This window comes from Phaenicophaeus curvirostris, chromosome 14, assembly GCF_032191515.1.
Source record: "Phaenicophaeus curvirostris isolate KB17595 chromosome 14, BPBGC_Pcur_1.0, whole genome shotgun sequence".
Classification (NCBI taxonomy): domain Eukaryota; kingdom Metazoa; phylum Chordata; class Aves; order Cuculiformes; family Cuculidae; genus Phaenicophaeus; species Phaenicophaeus curvirostris.
This window is the reverse complement of record NC_091405.1, coordinates 19259292-19284576: the sequence shown is the minus strand read 5'-3', so window position 1 is coordinate 19284576 and position 25285 is coordinate 19259292. Positions and strand designations below refer to the sequence as shown.

Below are 25285 nucleotides of genomic sequence, written 5' to 3'. Positions count from 1 at the left end.
TGTTTGGACTGACTCGACGGTTGCATTGCTTTTGAAACAACTTTATTGTTGTTTAAACGTAGAGGTACATCTTGGGTTTGGTGTTTTCATATTGTGCCCAAAACGTCAACTTTTTAAACTGATTATGGAGAGAATGAAGGTCATTTTTAATACCTCACTGGTTTTTCCATTAACAAAAAAAGAGCTGCCATCAACTCAAATAAATCCGACACAAGTGTACTTGCCCCCAGCCTTGCAAATCTGCTGAGGCACAAGGTAGGATTATCCCCACTGCTCCAAGTCCTGACCACCTTATTGACCACACCAACCTGAGAAAAAACAAAACTGCGCTTTCAGGTCCTTCATCACTACAAATAGTAGAAAAAACATTTCTCTGCTATTTTTGAGGTCTTATGGAGCACTGCATATACCCAAACAAGGCCCCAGAACGCTTAAAAATCTCAACTTCAAAACAGCCTAAAAAAGCCATTAAAGTACAGTCTGCTACGGATTCATCTTTCTGACAAATTACAAGAGCCGCTCCAACAATGATGCTAGTGTCTTACAATCATCTTAGCCCAGTTTCTACTGGTATCCAGTGCACACTGACAAAGAGATCTGTGCTATGGATATACACGGAATTAAATAAAGAAGTTCAACGTCAACAGTTTTCTTAAGTGGATTTACAGAATAAAGGCACTTGAAAAAGGAGAAACAGAAACTATCCACAATGACTTCCCTTGCTTATTTTCAGATCTTCCCATCACTGGAATACAACACATCCATACACACTCAGCAGAGGGTGATTTTTATTTCCCCAAATAAGTAAACAAGTAAATTCTAATTTGAATTCTTGCCATCAGCTCTTCTTGAGTTATAACAAATATTTACAAGAAAACCACATTTTGTATTTCTCATTTATTCATCCCCCAAACCAAGACATTTCTAGATCAAAATAGTTTAATTTCTAGATAAAAATCCAATTGGGTATTTTGGCCTCTGTCTTACAAAACAGGTAAAAGCTAATTACAGAAAACACTGTAATTACGGAGAAAAGAAAGAGAGGGAACAAAAAGCGGCAAGAATATCCAACAAAAATAAACTATTACTAACTTCAGCGTCTTTAACACTGCCCAATACATTCTGCAGTGGCATCTTCTGATGTTCCCTTTGCTCAGTCCCACACCTCAGCACCGCAGAACGAGCGCATATCACTTTGGGATAGAGGAACAATTACTCATTCCAGAGTTTCCAAAGGAGGAGGACCAAACCCACTGAATAACACTCTTCATTATTCCCGGACAATAGAGCCACGACAAGAACGTTTACTAGATACTGGTAGTTTAGGAACCAGATTTTCCAGCTATGTATCAGAGGGATCTGCTGCCAAAACCACAACTTGCCTTGTGAGGCATGCAATGTATGCAAGACTCAAGGACATTCATGGGTCAATATCTCATTAAGCTGTTCATATTGAAAATATATCGATGCGAACAAATTTTTACACTCACAGGTTTGAGGACGTTTCAGATCCACAATAATTTCCTCAGTGCGCCTCTGAGAAAGTTGCTTCCTAATAAAAAGAAACCTTTTCACACTTCAAAACCAGTATTCTTTGAACACGGCCCTTGAGACTTGCCTTGAAATGTAAGCAGGTGGTTCCAAGCTATAAATTGGAAACCACCGCAGCTTAAGGGAATTCTGTACAGAACAAGGAGGGTTTTCTGTAGCTTCTTCTTTTTTTTTAAGTGAATACGCTTTTTAATTACAACTAGGACATGCCCTTATGCTTTTGTACAGTGTGAATATCAAGTGTAGCCAGGAAGGAGGCTAAAATCCAAAGTTTTTTTAAAAAGAATTCACAATAAGTCAAGCTTTACAAAGCTGATCTCTCTACACCAGGACTTAAAGTCACTGTTTTGATCATTTAGACACATAAATACCTTCACATGAGAAAGCTATAAAACCCAAACACTACAAAACTGTTAAGCTATGTTATTAATTGTTAAGCTATATTATACACTCTATGTATAATTTGTCCATAGTGTCTAAAGTACTTCTATTTAGAATCAAACTAGGCTAGAAGAACAATGTGCATAGGAAAGAGGAGATGTCTGTAACAATCCTACAATGTGTACACTGTTCTCATTTTGGGTGTGTTTTCTTTAACTAAGTTATTTTTATTTATATGCAGGGAACTCTAGATAATAATAGATCCTTAGAAGAGAAAAGTTATTGGAGTAGTTCTCCCTAGCAGGGATGGAACTGTAACTTTAACAAGCAGACATGACACTTGAAACTGGCAGCATATTAATGTAGCTACAGTGCAGAACATCTATTATGAAATAAGAAAAAGCTGTGTAGAAGCAGCATAGAAGCGATTGGCCTCACCTCTGTAATCAAATATTCATGTTGCTATTTCTAAATATGCTACTTCTCTACTAAAACAGACGACAAGGCAGAGCTGAGGGCACAAACTGAGGGTAAAATTACCCCAAAACGCAGCTATATCTTTAGAATACAAGACAATACGATCAGAAGGAACGTCATACCTTTAGAAACAAAGTCCACCAAGCCAAGGCCATTTCTCCAGCCACTAATGCCACCTGGACACCAGAGACACATGAAGCGGGAAGACTATAAATATTGCAAACCTCAGCACTGTCACATATGCCATTTATGAATTGCAATGATTGAAGGTAATTGATAATCTCAGTTCAGGAACAGAGAGCTTAGGTGAGGGGTAATTAGCATTTTAATTGCATAATTGGTAGTTATGAATTACCTGCTTTATGTAAAGAATAACTGAAGAGATAATATGACATTAGCAGATAGTTCATCTTTTCAGCTAAACCACATGGTCTGGTGAATTTAGAGAATCTGGAACTGCATTTTCCTACCTCACACACACATACATTTTCTTTCTGGTTTTTAATTTCACTGCTGTCCTTCTATTACCACTGTTAACTATTCCCCATGAAGCAAGTTTTCCTCCATCATTTTGCAAACCTAAAAACTTTGAATAATTCTTGGGACAAAGAATAAAGAAACAACGTGCCTCTGTGATACCACAGCACACTAGGAACGCCTAGAGAATTACCTCCCCTTCTCCCTCCCAGACAGATTAATCTAAGTTTCTTCTAACAGCTCTGTTTGAGCTTAAATCTACTTTTTACCTCAGTATGAGGAAAGGGTAAGCTCTAACAGATACAGTTTTAAAGTGGTGCATATACTCACTCTCACTTGATTTATCTTTAACCCAATTCTACACAGGCGTGACATTTCTCTACCTCAGTCTGAAATTCATCAAATTATGCATTTTCACAGAGTTCAGCTAACCCCTTTCACTCCTAACGTTCAAACACAAACAAGAATTATTGAAGTCCACAACCTCATCCTCAGCTGCTGATTTTCCAGAAGCTTGGCAAGGTGACTGAACAGGTACCCTAGAGGAAAGAGAGTTGCTAGGGTGCTCTGTAAATACACCTTTTCAACAAGCCCATCTTTAAAATGACATGCAAGAAGCCTTTTTAAGAAAGGGTTTTATTATTATTTTCTCAAAATAAAATTAAAAATTTTTAATTTTGGTTGGAAAATTAATCTATTTGTCAGAATTTTTTGATTCATCTGCACAAAACCCTACTGACTTAGAGATTCAAATATTGTGACTACTGAATTATTCAAATCCTTATAGTGACTGTTTCATAGCAATTGAGCTGATTAAGACAGTCATAACATTACAATCTTAGCAGGTTTGCGTTGGTTCTGCCAAACCTGCAAGCTGAGGTCTACCTCACTTTCTGGTTTTTTGATAGGCAGAAGCTCAGTCAGCAGCAAGCGCATGCTCCACCAGCAGAGGAACGTGCCGCTCCCTGAGCTGCTCCCTCTGCCACGGGGTTGGGACGGGGAATACAAAGAAGGTTTGCCCAAAGGATTGCAGCAGAGCTCTCGTGAGTCAAAGAACCCCATGAAGTACCTGACAGAAAAAGCATAAATAGTACAAGAAATTGCCATTCCTGAGACTCTAGCTGCGATTAGACCGTTGCAAGTTGAGAAACAGAACTGGGTGCAGTTCTGGTGCCCACTGCCACAGTGAGCAAAGCAGTTGGTGTTTAGCTGCTAGGTGGCTTGATGTGGGCACCAGGGAACACACAGTCACAGAGCACCTGCTGTAAGGTGGGAACTCATCTTTCTTCTACACCTTCCGCAGACTGCTTCATGCTCCAGCCTGCCCGTCAGCCTGGAACCCTCCATCCACTGGACCTGGGTAGCTCACAGAGCAGCGGGACCTTCTCCACAGCTCCTCCACAGCACTGTGCCAGCTATAAAACCTGGAATCCAGGATTTATTTTCATCCGTTTTCTACAGCAGAAGGATTTTTAAATGAGTTTTCAATCGTCAGCAAATAAATCAATGGAAAACAGATGCCACTGCCACACCGCAAAGCAATAATCATCATGAAGGGTCTTTGTATTATCTCTTCACCAACTCTGAACTCCACTTGGAGTCATGTCCATGAGTAGCAAGGCAGAACTAAGTTCTGTACTGCTCTACATTTTGTACTTAATCTAATATTATAGAAAGAGATGGCAAGAATTTTTCTTATACTCACTGCTCCATCTCCAGCTCCAATAATTCTAGATCTCAACTGGCATATTTTAAATTAATTTTTTTGTAGTTTAAACCTATTTATCAACAGCTAATTAATGAGGTCTAAATCCTTTGATGACAGAATGATTAAACTGCGTTTTAACTAATCCATCTTTAATTAAAATGCTGCCAGCAAACCATTTCTGGGTGTGTAAAAGGAACACTTTATAGATGCTCAGTCTTTAACTATGCATTATGTAAAGCCAATAATTAGAAGAACTCATGATTTCAATTATATTTTAATTACTGTTACATATAAAACATGCTTTAATAGATGTAATGCAATACATTTTCTTTCTTTACAACCCGCTAATCATTCCTATTGGGGTGACAACCAAATAAAAGGAAGTTTAATATATGCGCTAGTTCGAGAATCTTGTTTTAGCTTTGAGCCAATTCTCTCTCCATTTCTTCTTTGCAGCAGAAAGGTACTTAATTATCTCCAAACCTAAACTGCAAATGAATCCCTATAAATCCCTGTTAAAACTCTAAAAGGAGATTAGCGGTAACTGACCATAATAAAGAGAAATACTTTATCCTTCCTATTAAACTTGTATGTCTTCGAACTTCTTCAACTCAAAACACGAGGCTCCTAAAGACCTGCCAGCTAAGGAAAAAATATAAGGTGACATTTGTGCAGTGTCCTACTTCTTTCCTTTACTAGTTTTAAGACACGGCTTAAGCGAAAAGAAGCTTTAATTATTGCAGCAGCCATCAATTTTCATTTATTTAGGGCACCCCTTTACCTCCCTCTGGGAGGGGAGGGTGGTAGGTGAACACAGCATGACAACTGCAGGCAACTCCCCATTACCAGCATTAATAGGCGACTGAGAAATACAAAAGCGATGGAGGTTTAACTGTTCTTAACTATAGAAAGTCAGTTTTTAATGCAAATATGGAACAAATTATTTCTTTCTGAATCACACAGAGCACAGATAGCTGGTTAGGAACACTCAATATCCTGTAGCAATCCAACCTTTAAAATGGCATAGATTATTTTTTTGTGCTGAGACAACCTAAAATGTGATAAATTACATTTATTAAACATGTTTCTAAACTCTGCATGTTCCAAGTAGTTATATAACAAAAAATTTTCAGTCTTAGGGTTTCACTCATTTCAGTGATCTGAATCTGGCATGAGGAAACTAATAGGTTCCAGCAGAAGCCTGTTTAATTTACCCAATAAATTGTACTTTACAAATATTCAGAAAGGTGTATTATGTTACTTCTGCTGACTCAGATATGCCAAATGTAATTTTCATAAGCTTATTTCTACTGTCCGGATAGATAAATGAAATTGCTGATATTTTGCTTTATTTCAAGTTTTCTCTATAACCTATTTAGCATTTAACAAACTCTGATAGTAAAGATGCTTTCACAAAACACGCGCCTATGATCAAGTCCTGAACATACAAATATTGAAATATCTGCACAAGACTTAAGCCGCTGCATATTTTGATTTATATAAATCCTCTCCTGTCGCTTCCCTTTCTATCTACTCCTGCTTAGAGAACAAAACCTTGGGGGCTGGGAATATATTTTACTACCTTAAACTGCACTGCCCATTTATATTCTGATTAAATATGAAGAACAACAGCTTATTATGAAGAGTATATGAATGATATCTCCTCGGGAGAGCATGTCTGGAAAGGTCATTTTGAATATTTAAGTATTCACACTTAACAGATGTCAAGAATAAATGCTGATGTGGCAACGTGCTTTATCAAGGTTTATTGAGAACACCCTTACTTTTGAAAAAATTACAGCAGATCTACCTTGAAAAGGAAAAAAACCTCAAATCTACTACGTATGGCAAGCAATTGCTGTCCCACCATGTCATGTGTCTTGTAGTGCCAACACAAGTGACAAGCAGACAAGTGAGAGGGTCTGTCCCCACATCACCTGTCCTCCCAACCCTGTTACTGCTCCTACTGTTCTCTTACGGTGCCTCCCAGTAGGAGGCCAAGGACAAATATGTTTAAGGACTTGCTCAGTAATACTAAATGAGAAGAAATATTCAAGTAATATCTAGGTGTTATAAGTGCTGGGGAAGGACAGTAATAAGGCCAATATCAGAAATAACATTATGACAGAAGCCAAGCAGAGATGTACAGATGAAAGCAACAACTTGTCTTACTTTCAATTGAATTTCCTGTATTTAAATGCTAGCTTTTGCCTTAAGATGGCACTTTGGCCAGCAAGTGCTACAATTTCCTTCTCTGTTGGCAGAAACTTTCTACCAAAGCAAGGCCACAGCACCCAAATGCCAGCTGCCTACTTGCTTTCATGCTGAGTGAGCCTAGAGCACCGGAGTAATGCACGAAGGGAGAGGTGACTAACATTTTCTCAGAGGTATACTTTTTTGGACGAGTTCATGCAAGACTGTTCTACTTCCCAGAACACAGAACTACGCAACTTCACCTGGATCTCTCATGTGCTTTCCGAAGTAATGCAGCACATTGCTGCTTCCCTAGTAGAGAATACACAACGAAAGAGAAAAACCTGGTTATGTATTTCAGAATCATCCAGTTAACTCAAAAACACTATCCATGCTCTTCTTCAAATTGCATTTTCCCTACCCTAGAGTAAAATGGTGTGTTTAGAAGGGCCTGCTCCCAGATACTGTATCGTCAAACAAAAAGTTGTCCTGGCTTGTGCAGATAAATGACAGATCAGAGATGTCCTCCTCTAATCTTTCTGACCATGTTTCAAGGGTCTTGGTCATATAAAATAAGTGAATAGCTGCCCAGAGGACTACACCATTTACCACAAATTACTTCTTTATGGAAGAATCAATTTTATAGTCTCCTGAATTTCAAACACTTGCCTCTTCAATCCAGTGGAACTACTCTTCCGAGAGCCAGGCCCGAGACAGATGACTCCAAGGATCTACTCTTGGGGCTATGAACTATCCGTTATAAAAATCTAGAGAGGACTTATAAGTCTTTGAAAAAGACTCCAAGTAAAGAAAACATGTATCAACATTTTAACATTATATGGCTAAAAGTGTCCAGATTAATCTGTTGAGTCTCCAAGAATCTTTTGTCCCAATGGGCTAGAAACCTAAATTCAAGTCAATCTAACGCAACAGAGCCAGAAAGCATTTTCAGTGACAGAAGAGGCTACGCTCCCCAACATGCTGTCCTGTAAGCTCCAATAAATGCAGTTTCCTCCTCATGCAAGCAAAGCTGAAATCATGAGAATGAAGCTGTAAAAACATATTAACTCATTTAGACTCCTAAAAAGACAATATGCAACTTTCAAAACAAATACCATTGCAAGGCATGGGGAAGAAAATAAAACGCATTCAGCAGAGACGATTCCAACAGCTCTCAAGCTCCTGCAGTCTCCAGAAGAAATCCATAACACTGATTGGGGTTCCCATCATCCACACTGCAGAGTACAAACCATCATTCAGGTGAAGGCGAAGGGAAAGTACACCCTCAACAGAACTTTCAACAATTCAAGCTGTCACGCAAGGCCTGACAAATCCACTTGCCTGCTCGTGGCACACAGAAAATTGCCCAGCTCAGTGCTCATCAGCTTCTGCAGATCTATTGCTTTTATTAGAAAGAGATAAAACCCTAAGTATGACACCAACCAACTATAAACGAGCCTAATGTTTCACTGCATGCCTAAAACTCCGAGGACGCTTCCGCATTGCGGAGCCTTCACTAGCAGCAAAGAAAACAAGAATTCCAGTAGAATTTTTGGATCTGTCAAAAAAATGAAAGAATAAGTTTTGTCCTGATGCTGCACAAATACTTAGGGTTCGAAACTGCTTATGTCAAGATGCGAAACTGCATAGCATAGCCATATCTGCCGGGAGGTAGAGTCATGTTCTTGCACCAAAATGGCATCAACTGTTCTCTGGGTATAGAAGATTTGTTACCCACCAACCACAGCTCCTTCTCCCTAAAGGAAGATGAAGGCACACAGGAAAACAGAGCAACATGCAGAGGCAGTACTTGCAGGACAACAGCTTCCAGACAAGCAATCGCATCCCCAAGGACAGGACAGCAGAACAAGATCTACATAGTCACGCTGCCTTAAATCATACCCCAGAGGTTAATGCCACATCCAAGCAGTAGTGGGAAGATTCTGAAAGCTTGTTTCTTGTCTTGCAAATCTCTGCAACAGGGATATGAGCAGCTCCAACAGACAGACCAGGAAGCCTACAGGCCATAGATCCTAGCTCTGCGGGGAATATAGAGTGTTTTAAATACTCTGATTCATCCTGCAATTACCTTTTCAGTAGCATATTATACCCTTCACATCCCTCTGGAGCTGCCTACACACAAAAGAGGTAAATCTCTTTCACTGGACTCAGTAAGCTTAAGAAATATAAATAGAAATATGGACTTTATTTGCCACTTCTGACCAATAAAAAAGAGTTACCACATGAGCTCAGTGCTGGAACCCCATAAGTGAGTTATAGGAGCAGCCATTCTTACTATTTGACAGGCCTCCACAAATACAAGGCAAGAAGATGCGGCTCACGCCCCAAGAGCTGGACAGAGGACCAGGGGGAAGCCAGAAGACCACAATGTGTTGTTCAAAGACGATGGCACATGAGTGACCAAGAAGGGCTGCCAACTTCTCTGAGTTTAGGGTAAAGTTTAGGAAAGGTTGGCTGCTGGTTTGCTCAGCCACACATTTTTCACACTTGACTGACTTAAAAAAGTGGTTTTGGAAAGAAGTGGAACTCACTATTTCCTTTCTTTACGGTTTATGTCTTATCTATGTACCTCAGTATCTACTCAGGTTTGTCAGGCTTCACCTTACTAAACATGCGGGGGCTTTGTGTTTAAGTGGCCGAGTAGCCCCCAACAGGACCTGTCCACTGGTTAGGTTGTTTCAATCTTATTGAAGTTAAACACAAGATACTCTTTAAAGGATTGCCCCTATTTATTTATCAGAATTATTATTCTTGGATAATTGAGTGTGTAGGCCCTCTTATTTTGCAAGAAAAAAAAGTGCTCTTTGCATCACTTTCAAAATGGAGCTAACATTAGAAGAAGAGCTGTGACTTTCTACACAGACATCAGCCACACAAGCACTATAGAGAGATTTAAAAGACATTACCTTGCAGTTGATTCATTCTCCCTGAGGTAATTAAGCCTTTGTTCTGATGTATATATAAAAATCTCATTAGCTGTTTCTGAGAGAGTTTCACTTCATAGAAGAGATGTTCAGTTGTTTGCAAACTCTCAAGTCTAAATTATTTCCAGATTATGAGCCTAGTGCTCTCTAGCTTTCATCTGAATTCTTTCTTCTTAAACTTATGACCTCTCTCTTGTCTATATTAAAAAACATTTTATATTAACAAGCTCGGCTGATCAAATGATACAGATCTTGCTGCTCAACCTTCCCATCATTTTGATGACCTGCTAACTCTCAAAGGTCTACATCTCTGTGATTTATGGGGACATAGAAATTACTTCCGAGAAGTAAAATACCATTGGATTTAATACCAACTCCTTTGTAACTCCACTTGTGAAAAAAGAACAAGCATTAGAAGATGACTCGTTCTTGACGACTACTTCTGTCAGTTAGCCAGGTTTTGATCCATTTGATGTGTACCTTATTAACAGCATATACGACTAATCAGAATGTTGTGTTATAATAAGTCAAAGGCATTACCAAAGGCTAAGTATATTACAGCCATGGAGTTAACTTTATCAGCTAAATGTAATCTAATTTTAAAAAATTAAATCCAGGTTTCTTTAATGAGATGTCCTTCATAACACCACATTAACTCAAATTAATTAAATGCTTGTCCTCCATTACTGGAACCTCATAGCGGCACTGCCATAGCGGCCAAATGAGTTTCCCTCATCAGGAACTGAGCCTGGCGTCTCCCATAACTCCAGCCCAAACCCACTGGTTGTTCCCTTTCCCCCTGCCCCATGAGTAAATCAGAACCAGAGGATCTGCTAAAATTTAGACCACTTTTTAGATCCTCTATATCTGCGTACATATATGGATATTAAAATAGTTAAGAAACAGTAACAGCAAATAAAGCTGATTCATTTTCTCATGAAACAAAGACGTCCAGTGTTTTACTCTACTACATCCACTGGAGAAGAAATAGAAGTGTTTAATGTGATCTATCTGCATCACAGACTCATGTAGTAAAGTTAATCATGAAATATTTTTTATATTCAAGAACATAAATATGAACTCTTAAAGCAGTTGATAACTAAAAAGCTAATGTTAATTCTTTACTTTTGAAGTATATTTTAAACAGTATTTTTTTAAAGGACTACTTATTTACCTACAGAAGTCAGCTTGTAATTCTACCAAACAAATGGCTTTTCCCCTTCATTTCTAAGTTCAGTTACTTTTATTTGTCCCCGAGTATTCAGCAGAAACCAGCTACATCAATAAAAAAATGTCAATTTTGATCTGCCTCATGAGATGCAGGCACTCCAGATAGATTTTCAGTCAGCAGACAGGGTGACTAGAACAGCTATTATTAACAGCCATTAGACAGAGTGGCAGGACCAGAAGACAGTTCCCTAGATTTAGGCCGGATTACGCGGATACTGTACACAGCCAGACCTTCAAGCACTGTAAATAACTTTAAAACTCTACACTGTGGTTGAACTCTCTCTGCTGTCAGAATTGGTTAGGTCACATCACGCAAGACAGTTTACAGCAGAGTGACAAGCACTTTGCTAACCAGTAAACTGTGTATGGCTTATCATAATAAATTAAAATTACTTAATACAGGTACTTGAGCAAAGGCCTACAAGAACAAGTAAGGTAAAGGAGATCGTTTGACATCAAACTGATCAGAAAGGAAAAAATACAGCAGCTTTGCAAGAGATATCACTGGCTTTTAAATAACATTTTCTGCTTCTCCCCTGCGCTATCAGATCATGCTCTGGTTTCATGCCATCTGTACTTAAAATGGACCAGTCAAATAGAAATAATTTGTAGTTTGGCCGATGGCCAAGTTTCATGACAGATAAAGCATCATGGGTAAACACTCGCTTTTCATGAGCCAAAGACAGAACAGCAGCATTATTCATATTAAGAAAGGAATCAAAGCAAACCTTTGTAATTGTGATATTACACGGCAGTTCCTGATTTGGTTTCACAAAATGTGTAGTGATCCTGATAGCGTTTAACTTTCCTTTTCCTTCCATACTTGTTTCACTTTGTTTATGACAGATTTGGTCCCATCCAGCTCAAAAAAGAATAAACCCAAACCAAACAAACCTCCATAAAATACTGAGCAATATGAAACTGAAAAGGATATCAAACCCAAATAAACTGAATCCAAAGTGGCTTTAGACAAGGGCTCAAGTGATAGAATCATAGAATATTTTGGGCTGAAGGGACCTTAAAGATCATCCAGTTCCCCGCCCCTGCCATGGGCAGGGACGCTTCCCACTGGATCAGGGGCTCCAAGCCCCATCCAACCTGGCCTGGAACACCTCTAGCAATGGGGCAGCCACCACTGCTCTGGGCAGCCTGGGCCAGGGCCTCCCCACAGCGAAGAGATTCCTCCTTATGTCCAGTCTAAATCTGCCACTCTCCAGTCTATACCCATTCCCCTTCATCCTATCACCACAAGCCTTTGTAAACGGTCCCTCCCCAGCTTTCTTGTAGCCCCCTTCAAGTACTGGAAGGTTGCCATAAGGTCTCCTCGAAGCCTTCTCTTCTCCAGGCTGAACAACCCTAACTCTCTGCTGTCCTTGTATGGGAGGTGCTCCAGCCCTCTGATCATCTTTGTAGCCTCCTCTGGACTAATTCCAACAGAAACGCTGCCATTTCTTCTCTATGATGATGTCCAAGGTTCCCCTTAATGCCCTCTGTCGCTCCAAGTTCGTATTCAACAGCACTGCATCATTTGTAATGGAACAAATAATGGGAAAAATGCTTTTACTGAAGTATTTCATGCTTTTATGCTAATTATCTCTATGAACTTCAAGAAAGACCAGTTTATGCAGCATTCTCTGAGTGCCAGAATGCCGCTCAGGACAAGAGGCAGGAGCAGTTCCTCCTGGTGACCTACCTTGGCCTCGGAGCTGCTCCACTGAATCGGTGACCTGTGTGGTGAACCCATGATGCTGTTCACCTGTTTCTGTAATGCGGTACTAGGGAAGAGGACAACAAGCAGAGACCAAACTTCTGCCGTTCCTTTACAACAGAAGCATCTCTTTATGCCCCTCCTGGATTATTAGGAAGGGTCTTAAATCAGCTCAGACAATACAAGGTTATTTCAGAAAGCATCTAAATATCTTGGAAATTTAAGCCCATATTCCCTAAAATACTAAAGCATCGATTCACCTTCTATCCAATAAAATAAAGTTACCTTTAAAATCCCAGCTTCTAAAAGCTTAAATTCTACTGAAAAGGCACCATGGAAGAGGGACCACAGCACTGTTCAAATTGAAAACAAGGTCTTTCCTTACATTAGCAACAGCTCCCTTGATAATCTAAGCTGAAAGGAATCCAATATATTTTTCACCTTACTTTTAATTCCCTGTTAGCTTGAATAACGAAAACAGATGAATCCGTTTCACTTGCAGCTTCTTGCATACCAGGTGAGCTTGCCAGCCCAGCGCAGCCCAAGCGAGCCTACCCTTGGGAAAGCACAGCTCCCCCAGGCTTTTCCAGGCAAGGGAACTGAACTACATCTACCAGTCTTCATTAGAAAAAATGGGAAAAGAGAAGCTTAGGGATAACATGTAACAATCACAGTGACCTTGTGGGAAGAATAGGGATTTTTAATTTCTCTTTTTGAATTTCTAATAACTGCAACTGAAACCTGACACCTTTGTTAAACTGCACACAATATGGAAATAAGCTGCAGTTCTCAAAACTATTTTGTTTACTTTCCTACAAAATAATCAATGCAATAAAAAAAATGCTTAAAAATGCTCCCCAGCACAGACTGAAAGCTGATGTTCACACTCCAACCAGCATTGCCATGCAGGGTCTATAAGCATATCTCAGAGAGGCACACTCCTCGGGAGTTTAGCAGATACTTTATTGTAACCATACAAATCAGCAAGACTAGTGGCTTTAAAAAAGTATTCTTGTTAGCAGTATGCTGGGCAAACATTACTTTTATCAAAACCATGTGCCAACTCACCCTACAAATAAATTGCAACCTCATAAAATTGTCAAAATTATATCCCTTAGGAACAACAAAAGTTTGATTCACGTGCGCTTTCTGCATTGTAAAATATTTCATATTTTGTTTCTCCTATGTAAAGCGTAACAGGCTACATAATTTGATTTATACTTTGGGGATCTGGTACATCTATTAACTATGTAAAAGACAGAGCACCAAATATTTCACAGTTTACGCTCCACGTTTCAAATATTCCTGGTACAGAAATAATGAATGTGTGCAGGCAAGAAAGGACTGGGGGGGAAATCCAGCAACAAAAAAAGAATAGTCTGCTGACTGTTGCCAGCCTAAATCATTACAGGATAAAGCAGGAGCCAGAGTGAAGAAACATTAAGAGCTGAGAGACCAGAAAAAAATATTTTTATAACAAAGCAGTAGCTTTCTAATAGTGGGGTGGAGAAACATTTCATTCATGCCTATATCATAATTTACATTAGAATAAATATTCCTGTGTGAACTGAAAAAAAAATTCATTATGACTAAGACATAATTGATTAATTTGAAATATGAAGAGGAAATAATGCTAGATAGGGTATTACTACGAATTAAAACCTTACCTCAGTTCACAAATTACTAACTGTGTAAATGAAGATTATATATGCAAGTTCATAGCCACTCTTCAAAAAAGTCCCCCACAAGTCCTTACAAGTCTCATCAGAAGAGTCTGTCGGATGCACTAAACTCACTAACATTATGTGCACATTAACCACTCTGATTTTATGATGAAGATAAGTTTTCTAGATCTTAGCAAGAAAAAAATTGTTCTGGATAGTGGAAACAACTGCCGTAAGTGTACGTATTAAACCTTTAAGATCAGAAAGGTCATCTCTTCACGATGTCCAAGTTTTACTAATGTACCCACAAAAGCCAGTAACTCCCCAGAGCCCCAAACAACAGTCCTGCTCTCAGCTATAAAAGTGACAAACTCCATCCCCAGTTGCAGTACACCTGAACTCTCTGACGGCTCAGGCTGAACACCGAGCAGTGCATCAAGGCAGCTATTAGTCTTGCGACCCAAGTGTCAATGTCAAACAAATTAACAACCAAGCAGTCTCAACCAAATGGTGTCTTGACAATTAGAAACTGCATTTCTAAATCCAAATTCCAGCACAATATCCCCGAGTAAGTTTTCTGGACTTCACTGATTTACTCGAGTAAAAAAAAATAAAAAAATCCTGCTGCACGCAGTCCTGAAATATTCTGCAAGCTATCACATCCACTTCCACATTCAATTCTTTAATGAAAGACACATACTGGAGATGAAAGAGAAGGAGATCAGAGCAGGAATTTGATGTACAAGAGCTGAAAGTTACATCACACGTGCAACCTTTGTCAAACTCCTCCAACTACATCCATCTACCCATAATCTATAGCTAAGATGAAACTGCATATTCTCCAGGAATCAGCGTCACGTGAATTGTATCTCAGCTTGAAGCTACAAAGGAATTGGCCAACGGTTGAGAATTTTGCACACTATCATCCACTTTCGGTACACACTCTTGGAATTAGAGAAGACAAGTAAGCAGTCAGGAACAACTAATTGTATCTTTCCCTTAGAGGCTGATTTTTTTCTCTTCAAAGCTCTATGGATTGATCGTAAAGCCATGCTGTAAATCAAAAGAAAGCCTCTACTCATTACCTAGTTAGAATTTCCTGAGCTCTTACTGTGAAGCTATTTCTCTGCTGTTTGATCTCAAGGCCACCAGCAACGTCTCCAAGAGCACTACCTATCATGGCAGCCGATATGCGTTTTTTCCCAGCTTCCATTTCAGCCGCTTGACGAATTTCCAGCTACTTCCAGTTCTAGAGAGAACCACCAAGATAAACGATTCATGGGTTCAAAATAGTTGTTCAGGTTGAAAAAAAAAATATATGTAAAACCAGCTAGGAGTGACTCAGAGTTAAAGAAGATGAAGTGCACGGTCTGCTGGTAGAGACCAATGTGCCCAGCTGTGATGGCCCACAGTCCATCTGAAAAATAAAGGAAGTAATGCTTTTTTTTCCAGAAAATTAAGATTTAAAACTACCGTTGCCACTGTAAAAGTTATCTCCCATTGAGGAAAAATACAGGGACATATGCTGCCTGCTCATCACTTCTAAATTTCTTCCTGGTGTACGAAAGCTGGCACGGAAAGTTTTATTTTTCTGGGGTTTTAATCTTTGAAATACCAGGAAAGATCAAACCTTTTCTCTCCAATGTTGCTGGAGGGCACTGCTCAATCCACTTCTCTTTTCCAGTCCTTCACTCAGGTTCTTTATGGATAAAAGCAAATACTTTAAGCCAAGCCTTGATCACTGCCAGCTTTGAGAGGCCCCGTGCCTCATGTTCTGGCATAAACAGTCCACCTAGCTCCAAAGGGCAGGTCTCACCCCAGCAGCAGCCCTGGTTGGAGGCAAGAGAAGATACCTGCAGGAGTCTGAGCACATCCCTGGGACCTGGGGACTTGTATGGTGCCAGGTGCTGGATGCCAAGAGGGCTAATCAGCAGGTGTGGAAGCAGTGAAGGAAGATGGATAACACTTGGTAATAATCTGGCATTTATTTGGAGTGTCAATGGTGACAGCTGTGATTTTGATGATTTGTAGCTGTGAGTTGGAAGCCTGGAGCCCCACACCCTGTTCTGATGTTAAAGAACCAACGTGAAACCACCAGCAGACCATCAAGATGAAGTTGGTGCAGAGCACTGGCTGACATGGAGGAGCAGGACCCCATACCTTAATTTCTGCTAGCACTAATGCATGTGTTTGACTGATAAGACTTAAATAAATGCCAGAACTAAGGATGTGGAAATGCACAGGTTGTACCTCTTCCAAAGGAAGCATATTCTCCTGAAGGCAAGCATCGGCTCCTGGGATTTCACCCCAGATTCTACCCGCTGCCTCCTGCAGACCAATGGCTGGAAGATGAACGTACTCCACTTGTTCACCAAAACATTTCACTCATGCATACTGAATATCAGATGCTAACCTGTGTTCCTAAGCAACCTCACATCCTCATGCCACATCTTCCCTTCTCTGCCACTGGCAGACAAAAGGTTTTAATCATCAACCCACGCTGCACCCAACGTGCAAGTATCCCAACACGAGGGGTTTGGGTGCAGCATCAGGCAGCTTCAGCCTCTGTTTTGTCTTCACCAAGGCATGCAGACTATAACTAAAAGACAGCACTGTTCCTTTTGAGTTGTTTATAAAGACAAGTTTTTTAAAAAAAATCCTGGCTTAAATATAAAATGCTTGCAGATACAAGCTAAAAATTGATATTCTTGCCAGCAGGTATGGAAACATTCTTTTAGAGGTATTGAGGGTTAAACTTTTTTCTGACATTTATAATATTCAGTGCTGGAAAAAAATCTCTGCAAAGAATAATTGCTCCCACAGGGACCAATCCATGGGTCACAGTTTTTTGCACTTGACGGCAACAGAGCCTTGAATGAGATTTTCTATAAAACCTAGTCTTAAGCTTGCAGCATAATCACAATGTTTGCCCTAGCTCTAGAAGCTGCACTAAAGCACCACTTCTACAGTGTAATTATTCCACATATGTTCCAAAAACCCATGGGGAAACTTTATTATTCAGAAGAATAAATAGGGTAAAAATAAATGGGTTTTAATTTTAGCCAATTTTTACACTCCTTATGAATTTTCATTTTTCTTATGCAAGTTTAAGTCTGTGGGAGAGAGGATTTGCCTTGAAGAAATAATTAAACTTTCATCTTCAGTTATGCTTCTTAGCAAATACACAGCCACCCACATATCACAGAACACACAAGTGCTATTCAGTGTCACAGAAAGCCAACATAACCACCAATGCTTCACAATCTTCCTTTTGGTTTCAAACTGAAGATTCGAACTTCTCTTGAACAACACAGAGGAAGCAGAAGTGCAGCAAGGGCTGAGGTTAGGAGGCGGCTGGGGTCCCAGTACAGGGCTTAATTTGCCCTCAATACTTGTCTGAATACTTAAACTATTCTTAGAGAATAATGCAGGAATCTGCCATATGGGATATGAAAACCTACTGCCTTAAGGCTAATAAATGACTATAAAACTCATTTTGTGATGACAATGTCTGGACACAATCCTAGCATCTAAAACTTCTAGGTACACCTTGCACCCAAAAAACCCCACACAGTCTGTTAACCACAGACGTAAGAATGCCTGCCAATCTCTGCCATTCAGTGCTGACCAAGAGGAAACAGCAAATTTTTTTCTGAAATAAGAAAGCAGCAGAAATCTAATCCAATCCTCCTGAAAGATACAACATTTAACAAGAAGATTGTACCAAGTGAGAAGTGATGGCAACTGTAGCTTACACTAATGGATTAACTTGTGGAGCCTTCAAATGTCACATATCTCATTGGTTCTTTTAAATAGACAGGTTTCAGTAGATGAATCGGAAGACACGGAGTCAGTTGTCAGCAGAGTTCTTTGTATCCCTCACTTCCCAAGACTGCCTCAAGGCTCAATTTGATCTACTCGGGAAGAGCTGTTGAAACCAAAATCCAAGCAACCCAGAAATAACATTGGGTTTTGAGGAGTCCTCAACAGGGGCAAATTCCTCTTAGCAGAAACATCACCTGTACTGTCTAATACGATTCAGGTTCCTGCTCAACCCTAAGTTTCACTGCCTGGCAGTTCAGCTCTCTTCTGCCCTGCTATGTGACTCAACCTTAGTTGTACAGGCTGCCTGCAGCGCTGCTCGGGCAGTAGGAACACGGCACAGTCAGGCACAAAGACTTCAGCGCTAAGGCAACCACCTCCACCTTTGCCCTTTGCTACCTTCATTGACTTCACATACATAGATTTTTTCAATTACTGCTTGTAATCTCAGACCTTAATAAGCATCAAGTGACCTAAGCACACCATCTCTAAGCAACGCTTCAAACCCCACCACCAAGACCTAGGTCAAAAACATTACAACACTTGAGAACACAACATTCTGCAAATGAGACCAAACCCATCAGCATGGAGAACCACATTAAAACAGATCATGACACAGCATCCCGTAATTATAATCCTGACCTTGTGTTTTTCAATACTGCTGATAATGGGTACACTAAAAAAGCTACCACCTGCCAAAAAGGTAGAGAGTTCTGCACAATTCTTCCCCTAGAGAGATGATGCAACAACAGAAAACCAAACAAATATCAAACAAACAAAAAAAGGAACCATCAGGATCGACATTAGAAAAGCTGCTTAATAAGCTGGAAGGTGGAACTTGCACACTACGGCAATGAGGATGCTCCAAGAACCAAATTGGAAAAGAATTTATGCAGGGGGCAAGCCAGCAGCTAGGAAGAGAGGCTGTTCATTTGCTTTTCTTCTGTGTAAAATGGTTTTAATTTTCAGAAGGTCAGTGTGCGACATCAGGTTATTAATGGACAGTCTTGGTATTCTACCCATTTCCTCCAAGCTGGGCTTCCAGTCCCTGAGCACGCTCACGTAGCAATTCTGCTTATCAAAAGATGAGGGCCAACACACACAAAATTCTGATCTCTTTTTTCGACAGTAATTAGGAAGACTTATTGAACTAAAGCTCACAATGCAGACAAAGCCTCACATATGGTAGAATCTTTACTTTTGACTTGTCTGAACAAGCATGAACAAAATCCACAGCAAACAATAATCAGTTCAGCCTGCTGTCTTTTACTGTGACTTCCATTTCACATATCCTCAGTCTCAGCTTGTCATTAGTAATTTTAATTAGTTCACTATCTCAATGCCACGCTAGAGTCAGTAAAAACTGAGATCATTGCTAATTCATTGCTGAGATCATGCTCTACAAAACACCCACGGAAATTGATATTGTTTGGAATTTTCAACCAGATTATAAATTTAACTAAAAATTGTGAATACTTTTGATTTCCATAAAGGTAATGAAAGGGTGATTACAAATTGTCACAGCACTAACTAAATGAACAGCCCTGGGAGGACATACAATGACACAGCATTTAAAGTTGGGGTATATCTTCAAGCCCAGTTCTGTAGGCACGCACGTTTCATACACCCTTCCACTGCTCTCCTTCTGAAGGGAATCGTTTTCTAATACTAGCACGGTAACTGTTCTTTGGTATCTGCGGGCTGATAGAGGGTTTTCTGTTAAACTTCTCATACAGTCCAATTCCACAACTTTTTTTGTAGAAGATAATACCCAATTATGCGGAACTTCAATCACAAGTCACAGAAGAGACCTGTGCAATTAAACAGTGTTCTTCTACACAAAGAGCTAATTAAAGGGACATCCAGGAGGTGAACCAAGCTGTCCTCTACTGAAAAAGAGAACATATGAGCTTGCTGTGAGACCTGCACAGGGAAAATGCTGAGAGGTTACCGCAAGTATGCTGGAACTGTTCTGCTCCCTCCCAGCAGTGAACAGAGTCCACCACCAACCACCATGACCACACGGACCCGTGTGGTTTTGTCACCTGCAATGAGCGTTCTTATTTACTATGCACACACACTTATGGGAATGGCTCACAAAGGAAATGCTTGAGCTGGGATGCTAAATACAGAAAGCAGATCATAAAAAAAACAAAAACGTTTTTACAGGTTATCTGCTGCAGGAGTCAGTGACTTTCTCAAGAACATTCAAAGAGCAAAATCTATCAGGAGAAGGTGGCAAATCCTGATTAGCTAAAGTAATCAGCGTTTCAGTAAAAGGAAATACCCAAAGGAAAATGAAATTGTTCTGGCTATTTTCTCTTTTCTAGTGAAATAACATGTACATTTTATTTTCAGTTTGTTCCTCTGGCGTAGAGGAGAGAGAGATAAATGAAAGACGAGAGCCACAATCCACGAGAGCACTCTCAGCCTTCCACAGATAGTGAAATTTAACATTGACAGATATGACAGCACCTCATCTTGGAGTCTAAGCTCTGTTTTGGAATTAAGGACAGTATGGAAAAGAATAGGGATAAAGAACTCTTATCAGCTGGTAGAGAGGCAAGATGTAAAAATAGTCTGTAAGCATTGTAAACCAAGACAGAAAAGCCTCTGCAGCCACCTTGTTGCTATTTTATTCTTTAATTGTTGCTGTTAAAGCAAAGCTGAGTTTAAGTTTAGTATTAATCACAATTATTTGTATGGTTGCACAGACCTAAAAGACTCCCTGCACACACTACATATATACTGAGGGGGCAAGGAGCTCCTGTCCTGGCTGGCACACGCTCTGAATAAACTCCAAGTCCCCCCCTCCACAACCACACCTAGAGAACCAGTATCACACGCAGAACCTCTCCAGCTGACGGGTGGCTGTGAGATCAAATGGAATGGATACTGCCTTCCATCACTTGTACCTTAGCACCGAAGCATCCCAAGCCCTAAGAAGGGGATGCAGGCAAACGTTACAGTGAGGAAAGAAGACATGGAGTGGCTTCTCCTAGCAAGCCAATAATAAAATCAACCATGCCTGAGCAATGTCCAAAAGCTACAGGATCTGAGCACGTATGGTCAGATTCTTCTTACTTTGCTGCTTTTACTGATGGAAATAACACACAAAGTACTGTAACCCACATCTGACACCACACATCACACAATCTGCCCTTTATAGGAGGTAATTGCTCCTGTTTTAAAGGAGCACACTCTACAGGAGTAGAATCCAAGGTTTCAGATCCTCAAGAACCGAATCACAGTTATTTGCATGGTAACACTAAGGTATTCCTGTGCTCTGCAGCTGCAGAGGGTTCAGGGACAGTCAAATAATCAAGGGAGATCTTGGACAAGGGAATGAGGCCTGGCTTAGTGCTGAATCCAGCATCATTAAGGCAGTGGTGATTTATCGAATTCAGGACTGTGCACACACTCCCATCACAGAGCATTCAATGCTGCTACAAACAGCATAAAACCCCACCAAACTGTGCAGTAGCTTCATGTCCAACACCACATATGTAGCTGTTGCTCTTCCGTTGCCATAGCGTACGCTTCCATGTCATTCCCCAACCACATCAACAATCCAAGCAGCCATCCTGATCTCAAAACTAACTGTTCTCATCAATAAAAAGGGAGCAAATGAGAAAACGCACCCGAGATTCAAAACTTCACTTGCTAATTATTAAGGAGACAAATAGGCACCACTCTAGAAATTGATAACCACTGATCTAGAGAAGGTATCTCCAGTGCTTTAGAGCATCCTGAAACAGATTATGGTAGGTCCTAATTAGCACTATCAATGTATATAACTATACATACAGAAAACAGTTCTGTTCATATACTCATGCTTACAACAACTTAGCTGAATCACAGATTTTTTTCACGTACTTCTCAAGCTGAAGAGATTTCTTTTATCATTTTGCTGTATTTTAACAATATATCCAACTACAGAGCAGTTTCATAATTAAAAGCCTTTAATTAAAGAAGATTAATTAAACATGAGATAAGCATAAATACTAAACAAACTACTTCAGAGAAAATCCAGAGTCTGACCTAGCAAAATGACTTTATGTGCAATTACACATGCTGTGAATTACTGTTTGTAGATAATTGCCTTGGCTGTCTCCTTAAAGTCAACCGACCACGTGTTAAACTTAAATAACATCAAACCAAAAATAGAAGTCAGGGCTGACTGGATTTGCAGTTAAATGCGTTAATCTTATATATAAAAGTATTAATGCAGTACCAGTTTACAATCATTTGCCACTGGACCTTAATCATAAAGAACATTTCCAGCATATTTCTGAAGCGAGCTTTCAACCCTCAGAATAAAAGATATCATCTTATCTAGAGATTTCACCATAATTTCCTTCAAATTACTTCTCAGAGAATAATCTCAATCCTGGAAATGTAGCTTTGTGCATTGTTGACCTTTAAATACATTTCCCCAAGTATTTTAACATGCTCTTGCTGCATGATACAGTAGAAATAAAACTATTAATTATTTGAAGGAGACTGCTTAACAGAAAGGGGAAAGAAAAGGCAACACCCGGCTTCTACATGTAGTAATGGGAAAGTTTAATTGCTTTTGGGATCTCTGGCATTATTCTTCCTAGCAGAAAGGGTCAGGCCTGCTTTGAACACAAACCCACAGATGCTGTGGGTTTGTGTTCACAAACCACAACACCAAAGAATGGAGTAAAGCCATACGAAGGGATGTTCATTGACCACATTTCAGCAGATATCTAAATACATTTCAAAAATTCAGTGGGGACTGCAAATGCACCTGAGGGAAGGGGTCACAGAACTCAGAGAGCTTTCACAAAAGGAGTGGAAGCCCTAGAAACACCAGAAAATGAAAAATTTAATTAATTTTTAATTGATCTCAAATACAAGTGTGAATACTTTTGATAAATCTATACAGACTATGATTTTTGGTTCTCTGCACCATTAGATTTTGGATGTGCCAAAGCTGTGGAATGCAAATTATCCAGCCCATTGACAAAAATAAAAAAATTTAAAACCCTTTGTCAGTGAAAACTGTCTATTTTTGGATATTACCTGGTTTTAGGTCTTTGAAAGTTTCCCTCTTAGACTATGTTAATGGGTTTATCTGCATACACAGCAGAGGTTTCCCAGACTATTTTCTAACTGCACTTACAAACATTTCAACTGCACATTTCTAGCCAGAAAGGTGTGGAAATGACAGGTTTACATTTTTAGGACTCTTTTCCCCTTAGTAATAAGGGAACAGAAACTGGAGCAGGGATGTATTCCACCAGCAGCAGAAACTGATGCTCTAATTATAGTCTCCAAGGCAGACACCACAGAGGTAGCCTGCCAAGACCTCTCATCAGTGAAACAACCTCAAACTCTTTCAAGAAATCTATCAGGACATATGGAAGAACAGAAGGCAATTTTAAATAGGTTTAACAGACAGCTGCTTAATTTATTTATTTTTTTTAATTGAAAGACATAAATAATCTTTGCAAAAGGTTGCTGTGTGTGGAAGAAGCTGGCCAGAGAGACTGGAAGTCCTGGAGTGCAAATGCAATATCCCTTATGGAGGCACACAAGAGTTTTTCTCTATGTATTTGTTGCATGACATTTAAACCGAGCTGCCAGGATTGTGACATTTAAAAGCACTTGAGAACAAACTCTGCTCTATGGAAACTTTCAATTCCTATCGACTCTCAGAGTTAAACCGTCGCTATGAGCATGTAAAGCGTGGGCAGCGAGTAAAATGAACACAAACACAAGTTCATTAACAAATTTAACAGAGGAATGTATACAGATTTTTTTACCCTGTTACATGGTTCTACCTAACTGCTGTTTGTAGCACAGTCAAATTACAGGCACGAGCCTAGAGAGTCTACAAATTTAAACTGTTTAAATGCAATATTAGTTATTCCATATCGCATATGTTATAAAGGCATTATCCGTTTCAGGACCAACCTTGAAATCCTGATGACAAATACTGAGGTCACTATTTTCCCATCACCAGGTGTCGAATTAACTGCTTACTAATGTTTGAAAAATTACTGTCAAGAAGCAACAGTGACTGACATGGGACTGTTATTCGGTACTTCTTCATTACAGATCATTTCAAAATTGAAAATACTGTGCATGAGCTAAAAATAAACGAACTTGGTAATCAAACGCACACTTTACAAGACAGGCTGCTGCTGATCTAATGTAAATTTAAAAGAGGAGGGAATGTTTTCCTCATACCTGGGCACATCACTACTGTATTCAGTTAGGAGCAGGCAATCCTTCCTATATATGCCTGTACAAGATGCTTTCTTCAACGTGAAGAGATACATGCTGTATTGTGATTGACTTCTGAACAGCTGTAGTGACACCCATTACAGTGGATTTAGCACAGGTAATGCCAACTTGTAGTTGCAGGCAAAATGTAATTGAACACAGCCTTTTACAAGGTTCTTAAACACTCATACATGCAGTCCTCTAAGCATAACAAGCATAAGGGCAATGTTTATCCATAACCACCGTTTTATTGGATGGCTTCAAACCATAATAACAGCTATTTCGCAAAGCTTCTGTAAATTACTAAAACTCCAGGAAGAGAATTATGCTACACTAAACCATCACCAGAAAATAATCAACCATCATCCAATGTGTTTGAAACTGATGAAATACCACCTCAAAATCAGGCTTACAACAGTCTTCAAACTGAATCGGTGCTGCTGCTTTGCCTCAGCTATTGCTCAGCCCCACTACAGAGAGATTTTCTCCTTTTTATTACAATTAGTGAAAGAATTCTTACCTCTCCATCTCGTATTCTTTCATACCTGCTTTTACTGCCTTCATTACCTGTAAGATACATATTAACATGGGACATTCGCAGCAGGAGGGAATATCATATTTATTAATTTATGACTTATCACCGAGTATCTCCAGAGGAACTTGTATTACAAAAATATCATCTGCACTTTATTTAAATTTACATCAGTAGATGCATTTTAAAACCACATTAGAAATCAAACTCATTTTAATCTTTATAAATGCCTGCAGTCTCCAGCAATAAAGCCATTTTAATTGCCCAACTACTATATCCTAATGAAGTGCAGCTCATCAAAATACCAATGCTTAATTCTGAAAGCTCGGGTGAATTTGGCAG

General features: G+C 39.6%; 1 protein-coding gene across 3 annotated transcripts in view; it reads right to left on the bottom strand.

Moving 5' to 3' along the window:
- The window catches only part of PEPD (peptidase D), a 126691-nt gene that overhangs the window by 56085 nt on the left and 45321 nt on the right, over window positions 1-25285 (bottom strand). For all 3 annotated transcript variants that reach the window (XM_069868512.1, XM_069868514.1, XM_069868513.1), the window contains one exon: window positions 24932-24978. In XM_069868512.1, the coding sequence (XP_069724613.1) occupies window positions 24932-24978 (47 nt within the window). The remainder of the gene's footprint in view (window positions 1-24931; window positions 24979-25285) is intronic.